The following is a 13,314-nucleotide window of genomic DNA, read 5'->3' as shown; positions in this document are numbered from 1 at the left end:
CCACCAACGCCGCCAAGCACCCACACACAAAACTCTGACTTTTGGAACTGTCACTGATTGACGACAGAAATTTTCTAATTTTTTCAGATAGGTCAAATCTTTCTTATAAGCAACAACAAAAAGCATGTAAACTATCATATTATCCAAGCATTGTATGTATGAACATAACTAAATTTCTCTTAAAGTTCAGCCACAGGCATGTTTGTAATAACCTAAAAATAAATGTATTTGTATTATAATTTAGTGACACTTTTTGCATCAGTTGTGAGGTCTATCCTATACAACATACTTGACTGGTGTGCACAGGTGGCATATTCTCCAGGGCGCTCTCCTGGTACATTATCACTGCACTACTTTAATGTTGTTCCATCTCACAGCTCTTTATAGTAGTGCTGTTTAAACTTTGAGAATACAATATGAAGTTCCGGTGGGATTTTGCAAACTACATTAGTCATTTATATACATGATAGATGCCTTATACACACCTAAAGAGAGTTAATATTATGAAAAAGTTTTACTTCCATAGTATCCAAACTATTTATATGTATGATTGTATTAGAGAGACTGTCTGTACTAGGTTAATACCGCTCAGCTCTTCAGTTCAGTACCTCATCAGTTTGTCCTTTTTAGAGTCATGTATTCAAGCCCAGAAGGGACTATTAAGATTATCTAATTAGATCTGCAAAACATAAATTGTAGGATTTGATCTAGTGATGGCTGCATCTAGTTGAATAATTTTTTGGTTAAACTAGAGCATATTTTTATAAATATATTCATCCAATTTTGATGTAAAAACTCCAAATAATGAATTCACATCATCCACTGGTAATCTTTTCCAATGATTGATTACTCTTATATTTAAAAACTCACTTTATTTCCAGTTTGATCTTTAACTTCAATTTGCAGCCTTTGGTTCTTAAGATTTTTTTTGCTGTTAGATTACAGAGCTCTCTAGTATCAGATATCTTCCCCCATATCGGTACTTAGTCTGTAACCAAATTTCCTCTTAACTTTCTCTTTGATAAACTAAATAGACTGGACTCTCTTAGTCTCTCACTGACAGGTATTCTCCAGATCTTGAATTGTTCTTATAGCTCTTCTCTAAACCCTGTGGTTTTTTTTCCCCCATCATGTTTTTTTAAAATGTGCTGTTTCAGTAGTGGTCTCCCTAAAACTATGTGCAGTGGTAAATATTACATCTGTACAAGAAGCAATGGGCTTAAATTACAGCAAGGATGGTTTAGGTTGGACATTAGGAAAAACTTCTCAACTCTCAGGGTAGTTGAGAAATAGACTAAAGTGCCTAGGGAGGTTGTGGAATCTCCATCACTGGAGTTTTTTAAGAGCAGGTTAGACAAATGCCTGTCACAGATGGTCCAGATAATATTTAATCCTGCCATAAGTGTAGAGGCCTGGACTAAAGTACCTTCCAGTCCTATGAGTCTATGATTTATACAACTAAGGCTTGTATTTACCCTTTTCATCATAACATTACACCTGGTAGCTCATATTCTGTTGGTTATCTGTAATGATTTCTAAATCCTTTTTAAACCACTGCTTTCCAGAGTATAATTCTCCTATCCCTCTTCCACCGTTTTTCTATTAAACATGAATTCCCCCTCCCCCCCCCCCCCCCTTTTTAATTGCAGATAGAAATATAGGCCAAGATTTTCAGATATGACTAGTAATTTTTGGGTATCCAATTAAGATGTTTTAAAACTGCCTGCTTTTCAGAAAACGCTAAGCATCCACCCTCCTTCCCCCTCTCCCCCCCCTCAAAAAAAAAATGGTCAAAGAGCTTATGTCTCAACTTGGACAACCCAAATGACAAGTTACAGCACAAAGTGGTGTTGGCTACTCCGTTTGTTCTCCTGTCAACTTCACTGAAGCAACAGCATCTAAGACCTAGGATTGTTAATTTGTGTTCATGTTTTCAGCTGACTTTGCAAAAGAAGGTAAAGCATTTTATTATAAATCTAAAGATCCTCTTTATTTAACAATGAAATTAAAAAATTACATAGCAAAAAGTTCTGGCTACAGCACTGAACTACACATTAATTCTATTACTTTAATAGGTTTTTCTTGTATTACTTCTTTAGGTGTACAAAACTATATTGTACAGCAGCTCCATTTGTATGAAATAGTACATGAAAGTGACATACTTAAGGCGTGGCCAGAGTTGTGCCATCCTATTTTTCCTTGATGTATAATACCATTGACTTTAACCGTAAGGATCCTTCAAAATGTAAAACACATTTTTATTGATCACTGGTATATTCACTTGGAAAGGAGCTGTGTCTTTTAAGAAATCTGAAGAATATCTTATGTTTTTGCCTTCAATGCAATGCTCACTTATTTGAATCAGAATAAGTAATAAAAGTTGCACAGCAAAATTTGCATTTTACTTTGTGGAGATGAAAACTGGCTATTATCCCTGTCTGTATGTACCAAATTATTGTAAATGCTTTCTACAAGTCTAGTACTTGTGAATAATCATCTAGGCATCTTGCACAGCAGAAAAGAAGACTGCTGGACTGAATATTCACACGTGAGGTGAATGGGTCATACCTGCAATCTAATGATGCATGTATACATCCAAAGATCAGTATAGAGCTCTTAAGTTATGGATCTACACTAAAAAATGAGACCCTCTGCTCTCTAATAAGTTTGTAGCACTGTTTAGCTCTGTTAATACCGGAGAGCCAATACAGTTTACACTGAATCACCTGGATTCTATTTCTTCTTAGAATTGTTTGCTAGATTACAGTTAGTTGCATAGTAAGAAAATAATTTCAGTACAGTGGAAGTAAAGGGGTAGAAGTTGGGCTAATGTAGCTTGTAGAACTTGGATTGTGCGAGAAGGAAAAACCTAACTTGAATGCATGGAACCCCACAATACCATTTTTAGAGTTGCTGTTCAGAGTATAATTACAATTTAGGCGTATGCAACATTTTCATAGTATTATGTGAAATTCTTATTTACTATTTTTAAATGCACGAAATGATAACTAAGCACATCACAGAAACAAGTAAGGGTTCAAATCTTCCCCAAAGATCTTACGTGAGCTTACACAACCAACATGATGATGTAACCAGCATGATGATGTGGTACATTGATGGACAGAAAAAGAGAGGCAAGGGCTAGGGGGTGCGACAGTACAACATGTTCATACCCTGGCTGTTCTGTTATGTCAAGCTTTTTTATTACCATCTTACTTCTCAGAGGCAATAAGACAGGAATGAGTAAATGAAACAAAATACAGATAATGAATTGGATAAATCAGCCCATATTGCAACACTTACAAAGAATCTTAAAATACATCCATTAGCAATGGATACAGCAGTTAGATATGCTTCCAAAACAGTCAGAATTGGAATATGTATGGTTCTGCATGATCCAATTGCATTTACAAATTGGCAAGATCATGTACTACTGTTTAAGCAAATGATCATTAAGCATGCAACAATTAGCATAATAAAGCAAAATTATGAGCTTGATGTGTTAAAGTGACATCCCTCCATCTTCCCACTTCTCTCCTTTGTAATTTTCCCCTACTTCCTAAAAAGAAAGGTGCTAGTTTATGCCTGCATCTATTGGAGCTAAATACATATACAATTTCAGGTTGAAGAGTAGTAGATTTAAGTTTTGAGAACTTGGATCTACATTGATAATGAGCAATTCTCATAACATTGAAGCATAATTAATCACTCACAGAGGTCTTGCATCTGTTTAAAGGGCTAGTATCAGGTCAAATTTGGCCTATAAGTTCCACCATAAAGATTACATAACCTGAGGCTAACAGAAGTATGTATATATATTTTTTAAAAATCAATAGCAATGAGCAATCAATAGTTTAACTAACCACCCACCTGCCAGTTCCATGCTGTGTTTACAGTGCAAACTCTGCTGCACTAAGAAGCTGCAAGTGAAAACGACTCCATTTTTACCTTCTTTGTTTTAAATAAATAAATAACTTAAGTATATTTGTATATAGTTGTGATATGAGTGGTAGTCAAACTTGCGCCATATACTCTAAATCATCTGTTGCATCTAGTTTGAGTTGTTTTTTTGGTCAGTGATTACTTTGGAAGTGTGTGATTACATTCCATTAGAACTGCCTTTGTAGTGATGAGAAGGTGGTTATATTGGTATTTTTAAGGAATCATTTTAGGTATCATTTTCTGTGGTACCCTGGAACTCTACTTCCCATTTTTATTTCTTATGGAAACAATTTATTGATCTCAGTATCAGTCCAACTTTGCAATTAATCCTTTTATCAATACAGATTCAAAGATAGATGTTGGCTGCTTTATTTCTTATCACTCTGGATTAGATCTGAGATAGTAGTGTAACTGGAATAATTCATAGAAATCTGATTTTTGAAGTCTGTATTATCTCAATTTCTCAAATGTCAGGTCTGTTTTGTAAGAATTGATCTAACTAAAATATTTTATTTTTCCTGGTTAATTTTTTCTGTGAAACCTGGGGCAGTCACATATTTTTAACACTAGACTATCAATGGTTCCTTCTGGTCTGACCTCTTGCACAACACGGGCCATAGAATTTCAGTCAATAATTTCTACATTAAGACCATAACTCCTGGTTGAGATAGAGCATATCTCTTAGATCTCCAGTCTTCATTTAAAGACTTCAAGTGATGGAGAATCCATCAGACCTCAAATCATCCTTTTAGAAGTGTGAATACTAGAATTGGATAGTGTATTCCACTAACAGTCTTGTAGAGGTAATGCCAGTTCCTTTACTCTCTATCTCCCTTCTGGTACATTCGAAGATCACATTAGCCCTTTTAGCCGCTTCATTGTACTGTGAGCTCATTCTCTGTTGGTTATCTACCATGACCTCCAAATGCTTTTCCACAGTCACTTCTTTCCAGGATACAGTCATCCATCGTGATACCGTTACCTACATTCAAGTTTGGGATATCCAAGATGTACCGTATATTCGTTGAGTGAGGAAGTCTTTGAGAACAGGTTTAACTGTTTCTAAATAGGAAGAATATTTTTAGTTGAGGTGTTCTGAATGCAGTATTTGCCTTCATACAGTTTTTGATTAATGCTGATTTCTGTGGAAATATAGGGGGGAAAATGACTGTTAAAAACGTCATCATACTTCACTACACGCAAGGAATCTGAAATCAAGCCAAGTAGATGATGTTATCTAGGCAGAAATAAATGAAAAAAGTAATCAAAAGAGCACAGAAATAAATTTAAATTTAAAATAAAAATGTTCTGTTGTCTAAGAAACTGGTAAGGACTTTTGTTTACCACATGTAATTTTAAAGTTGATGCTCTAATATTTGTCCATCACTTTGAAGTTATAAAGCTGTATACAGTAAGTGCTGAACATTTATAGCCATAAATGTCAAAACATAATGTCCTTTGGAACAGGTTACATATTGATCTTAGGTCAGATCCAATTAACAGTGGTATCTTGTAATTACTGACAATTTTTATGTGTAGGTACTCCAGGATAATACTGATTAAAATAATAAATCAAGCAATTATTTCATTTGTTGTATGTCATTAATATCTAGCAGCTAATGAGCTAAGATCTTGTGATATTAAAGTATGTAGAATGCAAGTTCATTCTCAATTACGTTTTAAGAATTCCTTATGGAATCCCAATGTGATGCTGTGGCCGAAAGGACAAATGCAAGCCTTGTATGTGTTGAAAGGTGAATCTGGAATAAGAGTAGGGTGGTTATATTACCTCTTTATTTGGCAGTGGTGTGACTGATACTGGAATACTGTCCAGTTTTGGAGTCGTCAAATCAAGAAGGGTGTTGATACATAGAAGAGGGTTCAGAGAAGAGGCACAAAAATGATTAAAGGATAGGAAACGCCTTATAGCTAAAGAATCCAGAAGCAAAATCTGTTTAGCTTAACCAAGATAAGTACCTAAATGGGGAACAAAACCTTGATAATGATTACTTGAGTCTAGTAGACAAAAGTGTATAACAAGATCCAGTGGCTGGAAGTTGGAAGCTTGACAGTTCAGACTAGGAATAAGGCACACCTTTTCAACTGCACATGAGATTGCTAGTCAGTAGCAAGGATTTTTAATAAAACTATTCAGGAGTACTACCATATGACTAGAGAATAGCTAATGTCATACTTGTGTTTAAGAAGCGGGGGGAGAGAAGGACAGTTATCTAGGCAATTACAGACCTGTTAATCTAACCTCAGTAGTGTGGAAGACTGTGGAACACACGATGAAAGAAATTTTAAAAGGGGGGGTGAGGAACTAATGGAGATAAACAGAAAAAGGAATGTCATGTAACACGGGAACATGGGTTTACCAAGAGTAGATTGTGCCGGACTAACCTGAATTCCTTATTTGAGGAAAAAAATTTAATTTTTTTAGATAAGGAAAATGCAACAGATCTAATATACTTGGACTTTACTAAAGCATTTGACACAGTACCCAATAAAAAATTATTAGTTAAATTAGCGAAGATGGAAATTAGCACAAGAACTTTAGGTGGATAAGGAACTGGCTAATGGAGAGAAGGCAAGCAAGAGGTAGTGCTGAAAGGTGATCTTTCAGACTGGAGGGAGGTTACTAATAAAGTTCCTTAAGATCTTTCTTAGGATTAGTCTTATTCAGTATTTTTGTTAATGAGCTTGGCACAAAAAGTAGGAGTATGCCAATGAAATTTGCTGACAATACAAAGTTGGGAGGTATCAATATAGAAGAGAATCAAAATGTTATACGGGAAGATCTGGCAGATCTTGAAGACTGGAATGTCAGAACAGGGATTAAAGTCAACAGTACCAAGTGTAAGGTCATGCTCAAGAGGTTCTGCTACAAGCTGGGGTCTTCTCAGTTGGAAATGATAGAGGGAGAGATAGGGTGTGTGGGTTGATCATAGAATGATGATGAGCCACCAATATGATGCAGCTGTGAAAAAGGCAAATTTGAATCTGGGCTGTATCAGGTGAGGCATTTTCAGTGGAGATAGAGAAATATTAATGCCATTGTACAAGGCAGTGGTAAGAGCTTATCTGGAATACTGTGTACAATTCTGGTCACCCATCTTTAAGAAAGATTAATTCAGACTGGAACAGGTGCAGAGAATAGTTATTAGAATTATCACAAGAATGCAGGTCCTATTTTATGAGAGGAGACTGGAAGAAGTTGGCTTGGTTAGCCTATCAAAAAGAAGGAGGAAAGAGGATATGATTACTTTTTGTAAATATGTTAGGGGAATAAACACTAAGGAAGGTGAAGAGCTATTTAAGATAAAGGAAAATGTTGGCGCAAGACAAATGGGAATAAACTGGCCATGAACAAATTAAGATTGGAAATTAGAAAAAGGTTTCTAACTATCAGAGACCTGGTCTATACTGCCGGCAGCATCAATAGGAGATATGCAAGCTACGTATTGAAACGTACGTATCTCCCATTGACTTACTAATGTTCCCTTACCATGGTGTCTCCACTGTGCTGCGTCGACAGGAAACGTGTTCTGATCGACGCAGCGTTACTCTTTTGAGGGTAGGGGGTTTACTGCGTCGGTTGGAGAGCACTTCTGGGATTGATTGTGCGGGTCTCCACTGCCTGCTCAATCGATCCCACTGCATTAATCCGTGGAGCCTGACGCAGCCCCAGCAGTGTAGACATAACCAGAGGAGTGAGGTTCTGGAACAGCCTCTCAGTATGTGGGGGCATGCAACTTAACTAGTTTTAAGAGTTTGCTGGACATATTTATGAGTGGAATTGTATAATGGTGTTTTTTGGAATGGTGGGGAGCAAAGTTCAGCAGCCCCGGGGGACACTTCTTTTTTATGTATTATGTTCATAAAACTCATGCTGCATGGTTTCAGCTGGTCATCTGCAGGGGTCAGGAAGGGATACCCCCGCCCCTGGGAATCTGGGTGTTCTGGGATGTGGGTTTTTTGGTGGGCTTCCTCTGAAGTATCAAGGAGAGCCATGGGCTGGAAATGGGACACTGGATGAGGTGGACCAGTGGTCTGAGGGGGTACTGAACATTTTGTCTCTCGTGCTTAGCTGGCTGGTTATGATTGCCATATGTGAGGTCAGGAAGGAATGTTTATCCCCAGATAGATTGGCAATGACCTTGAAGGTTTTTCGCCTTCCTCTGTAGCATAGAGTGCAGGTCACTTGCTGGGATTATCTGTGAATATCTCACTTAATGAATTCCCTGATATTGCAGGGGCTTCAGATATTGATGCACCTTGATTCCTCCTGTCTTCTGCTTGTTGCACATGATAGTTTAGTCTCCTGTAGGTTGTAATACTTTGGTCTAATTTTGGTTATTGCATTTAGTGTGCAGGTGTTGGTAGCCTGTAATATACAAAAGGTCAGTTAAATGATCTGGTGGTCCCTTCTGGCCTTAAACTTTGACTCTGTGACATTGGAACAACTTGCCAAGGGTTGTGGTAGATTTTTCATTAACTGGCAATTTTAAAATAAAGATAGATAAGTTGTAGTTCAAATGAATAAATTCAGCGGGGTCCTGCAGCCTTTGTTTTTATACAAGTGGTCTTATCTATGTAATAGTGCCATTATTAAAGTAATCTGATTTCTCTTCTTCCACTACGCTAAAGACATTGTGTTTATTTAAGTATTTAGCATTTCACTCAGTTCTGTGCTCTGGGGTTTGATTAGAATGCTTTTGTTTCCATAGGTACCTCAACACACAGTTTATAAAGAAGAACAAATTAACTGAAGCTGATCTTCAATATGGCTATGGAGGTGTGGATATAAGTGAACCACTGATGGAAATAGGAGAGGTAGGTACCTCTGAAAGTAGCTGTAAGAGGTAAACATAAACTGTACTTAAAAACATTTTTTATAACTCAACTGTGTTCTTTTAAATGTTTATCTTAGAACTAAAAATGTGTACAATCTAAAAGATATTGCTTAACTTTCAAATGGAGTATTGCAAGTATTGAGCACCTTGGAAAATCAGGTTAATAAGTTTTATAGAGAACTTGTCAGTTTCCTATCTGGAAAGCAAAATTAAATGAGGTAGAACCTGTGGGTTGAGCCCTGTGCAGATACAAAATTTGTATCCATTCGATCTGCAAAAATGGTTTGCAGATATCCGTGGATTTGCAGGGCGCTACACGGGTGTGGATCTTAGAAAAATATTGTTGATAAAGCAGACCTGGGATTTGTCAAACAAAAGAATTGAGAATGGAAACCAATATCAAGAGAAATATTTGTTTACTCACAGTTAATTCCTCCCCAATTCTTGCTTCAGTCTGTGGATTTTTAAATGGCATTTACTATGGGATAAGTTTTCTGTGGCGCTTGTGTCTTGACAGCTAGCACTTGATATGTGGAGGAAATTAATGATCGAACCACTGCAGGCCATCCTCATTCGAATGCTCCTCCGAGAAATCAAAAAGTGAGTACTTGCTTGTTTTCTATTAGTTACAGGGTTTCTAATGTGATCTAAATTTTTTTTGTAACTGTTTGCTGGGAGAGGTCTGTGACTTCTTTGGACTTCAGCTAAGCTACTTCTTATTTTTGTGTAAGCCAACTCTGAACATGATGATATTATCTCATTAATGTGCCAAAAACTCTAGCTGTTGAAAATACAAACACTTTTGTTGCAATTTACTTGTGCAGAAAGAGAACCTAAGTTGAAAATTTAATTCTCTATAATTAGGCCTGGCAGAATTTGTTTTTTTATTTTTTTATTTTTTTACTTTTTGTAAATTCAGTTGTTAATATTTTTTAAAAAGGTTTTATGCCTGATTTTTATCTATTTTTTTCCAGTTTCACAGCAGGATTACAACTTTGTGTGGCTAGGGAACTGGTAATGCCAGATTCCTGCAGCTGCAAGGTGTGGGAAAAGCTGCAGTCTTGGCAGGGCAGAGCAGAAGCCCCTGGGGGAAGCCACCCCCTTGCTGAATAGTTCCTGCCTGTGGATGGCCCCCACACTCCCAAATGGTGTGTGAGTGAGTGGGACTGTGACAGTGGGGCTGCAGGGTGTTCCCTGCACAGTTATAAAGCTGATGACATTGGATTCCTGTAGGCACAGAGTATGGGGGATGCCAACAGTATGCCAACTGTTACCAATGGATATTTTTATCACGTCTTTAAGTGTGACATACCTGTTTACCAAGGACCTGTTTACCAAGGACTAACAGTTTAAATCGAATCCTGCCAAGCCAAATTATAATCCAGAGGGAATGTTCTGTACTACCTAGGATTTGAGACTAGAACTCTGGTTTTTCTTCTTATTTTTAATGCTGAGTTGAAGAGAAACCTTGAGCTAATCACAGTGTGTTTATGCCTCCCTTTAAACATCTGTTTAATGGGGATTTTTACCTACTGCACTTAAAGAGGGGTGTTGAGAAGCTTAATGTTTCTGTACTGCTTGAATATAGTCAAACGAAGCTCTTTGTAATTGAAAAATAGTAATAGCATAATAGTAATGATTATTATTTCATTTCTACTTCTTTCAACTGGATTTTATGAATATGTGGTAAGGACTGATATTACATCCTTCTGTAATATTACTCCTGAGGCCCATATGTACTTACTAATGTTTAGAGCTGCCTTCTTCTGGAGCCAACATGCACACTGATTGAAGGATAAATTGGGGTTTAAGTAACAATAATTATACCTTAATTCTTTTGAGTCTAATGAATGAGGGTCACGAGGGTCTCCCATTTAGCAATGTGGAAGTTTCTGTTTAGTTACAGTAAGTATATAAGCAGCATGGATTCTTATCTTGACTATTTATTAGCTGACCTAAATGTGAATTACGCTACTCAGACAGATAATCTGATCAATCAAAATTGGATATTTTGTAGGAAAAGGGAGCTGATACATTTATTAGATAGGGCTATTTATTGTCAGTCAAGAAGCAACACTTTTAATAGCTATGAAAATGATCACCTTCCTGCATTGTGGAAAATGAACTGATTATGAGCCTGATCCAAAGACTGTTGCAGTCCAATGGAAAGACCTCATTAATTGCAGTGGGCTTTGGATCAGGGCCTATAAAGAGAATGGGGCTGAATTCATTCATTCAAAGATACTGCAAAAGTAGTGAAAGCTATGTGCCTGTAGGGCTTCAAGCAACACTGTCGCTTCTCTTTTCTGTTCTGCCACAGGCACTGCTGTATGACTTGGAGCAAGTCATTTCACATTTGTTCCTTAGTTTCCCCATCAGTAAAATAAGGAAAATGACTTTCCTTTCCAGAGCAATTTATAAACTCTACATGATGAAATGCACAAAACAAGAGAGAACTTAATAATATTAATAGCATTACAAATAATTATTTCTTCCGAGTACCTGATAGTATAGTGGATACTATCAGAATCTTTACAATTTTGCCTTTGCTGACGTAACATTACAGTAGCATTTGTGCTGTCTTCCGTAATTAGTATAAGCAGTTCGTGTTATGGCGAACAACAACTGTAAAGATTTTAGTGGCAACAGCGGTAGCTGTCTTTTAGAATCAAGTTTAGTAGTGCAGGGATTGCACAGTATTTCATAGGAAGAAAAAATATTAAATTGCATCTCATACAGAGAAATACCTGAAGTAACAAAGGTTCTTTGAGTAGTGTCCCTATGGGTGCTCCACTCTAGGTGTTGGTGCGTCCTTGATCAGATATTTTAACCAGCATTGTTCGTCTGGATTGTGCATGCACCATCCCCGTCTCTTGAAGCTATTGGCACCCTTTTCAGTTTGCGCGACCCTATGCCTTCAGTTCCTTCTCAACCGTCCGCAGTGCAAGACGGAGCCCTCGGTAGTTCTCCTCAGCTTGTCAAACAATTCATTAATAGTTAGTTTATTCAGTTAAATTTAGGCAGCTTTTCGCTTTCAGTACTTTCAGTACTTCCTGTAAACCAAAAAAAAAAACCTTAGAGTAAGTTAGCATTTTACTTTGTTCCCTTTCATGGAACTATGCATCATGCTGAGTTCACAAGGTTTCAAAAAATGCACCTTGTGCAGGGACGCAATGCCATTATCCGATAGGCACTCACAATGCATCAGATGTCTGGGTGAGGGACACAATGCAGAAATGTATCCACTGTAAAAATTTGAAAGCCAGAGCCAGACGTGACAGAGATCTGCAGCTGAAACTTATCCTAATGGAGAAGTCACTCAGACCCTCCTCTGACCCTGGTCAAGCTAACACAAGAGAAGGTTACCATCCACAGCGGGTAAAAGATCTGGTTCCAGTGAGGCTGTAGGTTCCTCAGGCACACCCAGTGTCTTGATGCCAAAGGACTCCCATCGTCCCAGTGCAGAGACAAGAGGCAAAATTAAACAGCCCCCCTCCAATGCAGCACTGGCAAAAGCAACGGTTTGCAAACCGCCTATTAGAATGGCAGCAACTTCCACAATGTTGGCACCGATACAGTTCACAGCACTGACTTCAGCACTGTTGCATGGCACTGATACCCACCGAGACACTGACTCCTTCACCAATAATAACTATGGTACTCTCTGCACCAATAACCATGTTGGCACCACTCAATACCTTGGCACTACCCCTGGTGTGGAGCTGCCTTCGTCAGCAGCACTGTTCGCAGCATCGACAGCCCAAACGCCGCGAGAACATACAGAGAAGTGGTACCATCATGACCAAGAGGAGATACTGTTAACATCTCTTCAGTCATCACTGTATGGGACAGATACCGCCCCAGTGCAGTTCACCCATGACAAAAGCCATCTCCTTAATCCCATTCTCAAGTGATAATGAGGATGAAGGAGAAGGAGCTGTATTCTCCTCCCAACATTCTTCCCCCACTATACAGACAGCCAGATGCCAGCCACAACCCAGACACCCCACACAGCCATGGTTTGGACCACCATGGTTTAGACCATCAATTGCCTACCATCTGAGGAGGCTAGGCTGGGATAGCTGGTCTAACTATACCAGATCTTATAGTAAACCTCCAGAAACAGATCCAGATCACCCACAAAGATCTGTTCCAACTGGCACTCAACCACCCAAACCTGCAGAAGAAAAGAAGGAAAGCATGGAGCAGGAGGCAACACTACCTGCACACAACTCATCTTCCTCACCAGACGAGGCTATAATCCCTCCACCTACTGCTACTGCAGATGATTTTTAAGTAGTTTCAGGAGTTGTTTAAAAGAGTGGCTGACAACCTAAAAATCCCACTCCAGGAGGCTGCAGAAACACAACACAAACTATTGAAGATCCTTCAAACCTCAGTCTCTTCAAAAATTGCTTTCCCCATTGACAGTGCCCTGGTGGAACCAGCCAATAATATTTGGCAAACACCAGCCATTTTCCCACCCACCTGCAAAAGGATGGACAATAAATACTAC

The 13,314-nt window shown here is 38.2% G+C and overlaps 1 protein-coding gene across 6 annotated transcripts in view; it reads left to right on the top strand.

The window, feature by feature from the left end:
- The window catches only part of CUL2 (cullin 2), a 93,546-nt gene that overhangs the window by 28,485 nt on the left and 51,747 nt on the right, over nt 1-13,314 (top strand). For all 6 annotated transcript variants that reach the window (XM_067542634.1, XM_067542637.1, XM_067542636.1 and 3 more), the window contains 2 exons: nt 8,673-8,778; nt 9,316-9,398. In XM_067542634.1, the coding sequence (XP_067398735.1) occupies nt 8,673-8,778; nt 9,316-9,398 (189 nt within the window). The remainder of the gene's footprint in view (nt 1-8,672; nt 8,779-9,315; nt 9,399-13,314) is intronic.

The sequence above is a fragment of the Emydura macquarii genome, unplaced genomic scaffold (assembly GCF_026122565.2).
Source record: "Emydura macquarii macquarii isolate MOO-44397 ecotype Brisbane River unplaced genomic scaffold, CSIRO-AGI_Emac_v2 contig_719, whole genome shotgun sequence".
NCBI classification, from domain to species: domain Eukaryota; kingdom Metazoa; phylum Chordata; order Testudines; family Chelidae; genus Emydura; species Emydura macquarii.
This window is presented reverse-complemented; position numbering and strand designations above follow the sequence as displayed.